The following is a 5,431-nucleotide window of genomic DNA, read 5'->3' on the forward strand; positions in this document are numbered from 1 at the left end:
AGAGAGAGAGAGAGAGAAAAGACAAAATAAAAAAGAAGCAAGATAGACGGATAGACAACAGAATCAAAAAGACCTAGAAATAAATGAGAAGAAAACAAAACAACTTCTTGACCCCAGATTTGAGACAGATACCAATTATGTAACCCATACTCAAAATGTATGTACAGGACATTCACACCAGAAAACCTCAAAAGTTAGCAAGGTTAGTAATCAAGACATGATTAATAGCAGGCCAGAAACAAAATCACCCAGGGTTTTGTTAAAAATTAATCTGCACCCAGAGATGCAAACAACACACCATCTCAATGAAGAGTTATACAATGCCTGTATTTATAAACATAAATACTCGTTTAAATGTTTAAAAATTAAAATCTGGAAAATTTACCTTGAAAATACTTTTGAGAATACAGATGAATGTTGGCCAGAACCAGAACCAGAACCAGAATGACCAGACGACTGGGAATCTGCCGAGGAGGGAAGGCCAGGAAGTGTATCTTTTTCATCCTTGTCACCAGTGAATCCTTCCATCCATGCTAATGGATATGATAACCTCTTCAACATCTGTTGTAGCACAGTCAAAATAAAGGATTAGACTATATTACTGAAAAAATAAAATAAAAAAAATAACTAAACAAAAACAATTTTGTGCCCCTACTTTGTTTTTACGGCTTTCTTGTTTATCAGCATCTTCTTCTTTGCTGTCTTTTCCTTCCTTTCCTTCATCATCTACAGAGAATGAAACTGAAGATGTCTTCTTTCTAGATGTAGGTGCAGCAGCTAACATGCTCCCTGATGTTGCAGAATCGTCTCCTGATTGTTGTTCCAGTTCAGTTAAGTAGTTTGTAGGAGCAACCGTAATTGGTGGCACAAACTCATTCTTTGATGCCATGACAATGTCAGCATCAGAGAACACCTGAAAAGTAAACAAAGAAAGAAATTAAGAACTCTTCCCATAAGATAATAATGCACACAAAGACACAAACCAAAGAACAAAAATTGCATTGATCAAACAGTAACTAAATGTTTTTTAAATTCCCAAAGTAGAACAAACTTATTTGCAACATGCATAAAAGCAGAAAATAAATGAGAACCAGTTAACCAGAATACACAATTGAATGGACAGATTCAAAGCAGTAACATCAGTTACTATATGATGCATGCAGAAATGGACATGAATCATGAATGGATGTTATTTTCTACAAAATGGTTGCAAACTGATATCTAAAATGTTGACTACGATAAGTAAAAAACCAAAAACTATAGTGCATAATTCAATGAAAAGTGGACCTGAATTCAACAAATGAATGAAAAAAGCACTTGCAAAGGGTTAATGAACAGGGGCAACTCTCTTAGCCCATGGGTCGTTAATGATTGAATGACAGTTGACTTACTTGGTTAGTGAAAAACAAGTCAATTCACCACAAAAGTTAGTAGGAGCACATTCTCCATCCCATAGCATTTAATAGACTTTGAATTACTACCTTTTTAGTACAGGGGATGATGGGAGGCAATGGGGGCTGATCTGCATCTCGGATATCAATGCCAGAATCATGACAAGAGGATTTGACGAGGTTTCCATTCCCCTCCTGTTCATCCAACCCTTCTGCGATGGCAGCTGATAGATGGCACAAATCATCTTTATTTTTGGTGACTACCTCCCCATCTCCGTCCTTGCTGTCCTGACTTCCTTTCTGCTTTGGCACAGCCCAATGGTGATCTAAAGACGACATTCTCCGCTCTTCCATCTTCCGGATCATTGTGAACGCTTCATCTCCAGAACTTCTGCAAAATATAACACATTTGTATTCAATGCAGTCCAAGTAGGAGACAAAGTGGCTATGTGTGCAGCAATTGTAGAAAATAAACTTACTCTAAACCATCTTTTTTCTCTTCTTGCAATAAATTTTCCTCCACTGAAGTTTGACGACTTGTATTTTGTGATACAGTAAGATTTGTTGGCGTCACTAGGTCACGTTCAAATGCCTTGGGGAAAGCACTTCCTTCCCGGCCAGCAGGAAGGGAACACTCACTTTCATTATCACCATTCTCATTCTCAACTGCATCATCCTCCTGAAAACAAATAATGGAAAGATGTATGAGGTTACACACCCAGTAAAATAGGGAAACAACAAATGAATACTGCTGCAACAGTATTTTTATACTTGATCTAATTTTATAGATATTACAAATTGAATAATCAAACATACCTCTGTGGATGACCTTCCAGGAGCCAGCTCTGGGAATGTCTCATCCTTGACTAGTAATGACTCTTTTCCAGGTGAAATTGAGCTGTCCTCAGCACCTTGGTTTTCTGCGGTTTTTTCCTTCTTATCTTTAGGGTGGTAAATTTCTGGTTTGGCAGAATCACCTCTGTGAAGATAAAATGCATTAAAATAGTAATTCCCTTTTAGAAAAATACGTAAATAAAATTAACTAACAAACAATAAGTGAGCATGTTGTAACTTACTTTGGTGCATCAGAGTTACCCACTCTCATGTGAGCTATATCATAGTAAATAGCAGCATTAACAACAAATTACATCGGTGCAATAACTCCATAGGTCCATGTTCAATAACTAACTGATCAGATACATTAGGATCAAACATAACTGCATTAGGGGTAACAAGAAGAACTCCACTAACAACACCCTGAAAAATGAAAATGTTGATGTAAACAGTGCTGCAATAATTCTAATTTTATATACTTAAGGGTATTGTTGTTGACTGCATACCTGTCCATCAGTTATGTGGCGAACAGTTATCTTCAAAAAACGTTCCAGATCACGGGAACGTGTTGGAGCATGAATACTGTGTTCTCCTATTCTTTCTGCACGACCAGGACCTCCAGTTCTTACATGACCATCTGAAAAAAATCAAATAAGAAAATGAAAGATTTGTATTAACTTCTGCACTATTCTTTGCTCTTTTTAAACACACAAGCTGCTAAACCATGTTATCAATAATGTATAGCAGAAAAATGATTGAGAATTTCTGGTTGTGAGTTTAAACATAAACATTACCCTTGCTGGGCCTTGCAGTGTATGTCACGGTACAGGAAAAGTCCTGGGAGCGCTTCTGAGACTTTCCATTACAAGCTCGCGAATCGCGACGAAACCGCGAAAACATATTATAATAACGTAAGCGAAATCATTAAACTGATGAAATTGTGGCAAAAACCTCATAGGTCAACCACTTAATAATATTTTTTTGCACACCAAAAGTAAACAACGGTGCACTTAACCTAACAATGACAGCTGATTTAACCCATCATTTATGCGTGGTACTTGCAATATCGGTATATTCGAGGTTAGCAAAAAAAATTTACACGACAAAAGTTTACAGTTCACGTTTTTGTGAATGAGAAAGCCTTGCAAAAATTATTCCTCCACGAAAACTTGAAGGTATGAAGTTTCTGCTACTCCTATCCCATCGAGCAACTTTTCATCTTTTCATCTCGACGTTTGCGAATTTTCCGTATTTTCCACGATTCCAGTTGGCAGCACTTGCGGCGGGCCCTTCAAACACCGTGTCATGGCCCTACCAACCTTTGTCATCCGCCTGGCCGTCCCCGTCGGTGGACGAGGACTTGGGCGAGGTGGAGTCGCCGTCATCCTGGCTCTCGGAGTCCTGGCCCTCCAGCGACGTGTCCGGGGTGGTGTTCTGCTGTCCGCCGGGCCTCTTGTCCGGGACGTACAGCACCTGCCCCGGGAACACGAGCCTGGTCGCGAGCCTGTTCATCTTGGCGAGCTCGGACGGCGTCGTGTCGAAGCGGGCGGCCACGGACGTCAGCGTGTCCGAGGCCTTCACCTGCAACACGGACCGGATCGTTAGAGAGAAGAACCAACAAAAAACAAAGTCCCGCGCGAGGTGTCCCGACGGTGTCCCGAGTCGAGTCACCCTCCCACTCTCCCTCTCCTCCCTTAAGTTCGCCCTTCTCTCTCAAACTTCGTAAGCAACTCTATCTCACCCTCTGCAATGTTCGGGGGCAAAGGGAAAGGAAAGGCCAAACCAAACCAAAGAGCAAAAAGGGTCTTGCTGGACCGACGACGCCTGCGACCCGAGCTGTAACTCTTGCTTCAGAGTCGCGGTACGCCGGGCCCGTCCCGGCCCGCCATGGGGTTGAGAAATGGAAATACATTTCCCTCTCAGACTGCCACTGGCCTGGCCTGGCCGCTGGCCGCACCGCAACAAGCCCCAAATAAGAACAAACGCGCTCCCGCCGCCTCCAGGCGCCACAGCTTATCTCTTTCGAGGAAACGAAATTTTCGTCCGCGGGAAACGCTTTTGAAAAGAAGCTGCCCGCTGCCCTCAAAATCTTGTTTTCTAAGGAAATACAGGAAATAATACAAGAGGGCGAGGCGTGAGCGAGAAGGGGGGGGGGGGTGAGAGGGCAGAGAAGAATAAACTGCAAAGGGAATATGGACGATGAAATAAAGGGAATTCAGGAGCAGGGTTGGACTTCCCCACTTCCCCACCGACTGCCACACCCACCTCATAGCCGCTCCTTGAGAGCACCTCAAAAGGTGAGATTGTAGCAGCATCAGCGAAGACCTTGACCCCTCCTCTCCCATCCCCAAACGCAAAAAAAGAAACTCCAACCTTAACCTTGTCCCCGCTCTACACTCCAGCGGGGATTAAAAGATGTAATCAAAGTTGGTGGCGCAAGACACTCGTCATGGGGGAAGGCCGGGGGGCGGCTGAGGGGGAGGTGGCGGCTAAGCGAGCGGGAATCAACCCCGCCGCGCCGGTGGCGGTGGTCTTGGAGTGCCCTTGGCCCCGGGGGAGGGAGGGTGGAGGTTCAGATAATACTCGGGACCAAATAATTCACGGGCCGGGGAAGAGCAGAGCAGGGGCGAGTCGCAGGGACAATGGGGGGGTTGAATGTTGAGTATCCGGAGCCGACACCAGCGCAGCGCGGCGGGGCAGAGAGCGGGGCGGCCCAAGAGCTACAAAAAACTGGCCCTCTCTCTAGGGGTGCCAGCTTTGGGCACCCCATCGGCGACAACGCCGGCCAGCCACCCCAACAAGTCGACGAGCTCCTCGGCGGCCGTTACCCTCCTCCATGGACCGCCATGTCCTCGCCCACACGACCCCCTCTATTTACTCAAACGCGCCCCCGCCGCCCCGCCCTCCCCTGCCCTGACCTTCCCCAAGTCCGTGCAGACCCCCCCAGACCAGACGCCGCCGCCGTCGCGACGCCACTTGTATTTCTTTGGCCTCCCCCATGGCTCCTCATGGCAAAGCTGTCGCGACGCCGCCGCCAACCCCGGGCGCGCGGCGACATCGTGGCGACGCCGGCCTCCAGACGACCACCACAGCGAGCCAAAACGGCCGATAGGGCGCCACGCACGCCAGCGCCAGGGTTCAACGTACCCTCGGGTACCACACTCCACCACGCCATCCAGCGGGACGGGCGGGGAGCGAGGCGGGGC

General features: G+C 46.0%; 1 protein-coding gene and 1 long non-coding RNA gene across 9 annotated transcripts in view; both read right to left on the reverse strand.

Annotated features, from left to right (window-relative positions):
* Positions 1 to 2,632, reverse strand: part of LOC113203066 (TLD domain-containing protein 2) — a 44,527-nt gene extending 41,895 nt beyond the window's left edge. For 3 of the 8 annotated variants that reach the window (XM_052265355.1, XM_052265354.1, XM_052265360.1), the window contains exons 1-6: positions 2,468 to 2,632; positions 2,208 to 2,370; positions 1,871 to 2,070; positions 1,482 to 1,782; positions 656 to 913; positions 386 to 561 (exon numbers count right to left, since the gene is read on the reverse strand). In XM_052265355.1, coding sequence (XP_052121315.1) covers positions 386 to 561; positions 656 to 913; positions 1,482 to 1,782; positions 1,871 to 2,070; positions 2,208 to 2,370; positions 2,468 to 2,496 — 1,127 coding nt within the window. In that variant the 5' untranslated portion in view covers positions 2,497 to 2,632. The remainder of the gene's footprint in view (positions 1 to 385; positions 562 to 655; positions 914 to 1,481; positions 1,783 to 1,870; positions 2,071 to 2,207; positions 2,371 to 2,467) is intronic. The other 5 variants (XM_052265361.1, XM_052265358.1, XM_052265359.1 and 2 more) reach the window with 4 other exon arrangements.
* Positions 1 to 5,431, reverse strand: part of LOC113203033 (uncharacterized) — a 236,033-nt gene that overhangs the window by 50,376 nt on the left and 180,226 nt on the right. The gene's annotated exons all lie outside the window — the stretch shown is intronic.

Source organism: Frankliniella occidentalis, unplaced genomic scaffold (assembly GCF_000697945.3).
Source record: "Frankliniella occidentalis isolate FOCC.00 unplaced genomic scaffold, Focc_3.1 Scaffold26, whole genome shotgun sequence".
In the NCBI taxonomy this organism is placed as follows: domain Eukaryota; kingdom Metazoa; phylum Arthropoda; class Insecta; order Thysanoptera; family Thripidae; genus Frankliniella; species Frankliniella occidentalis.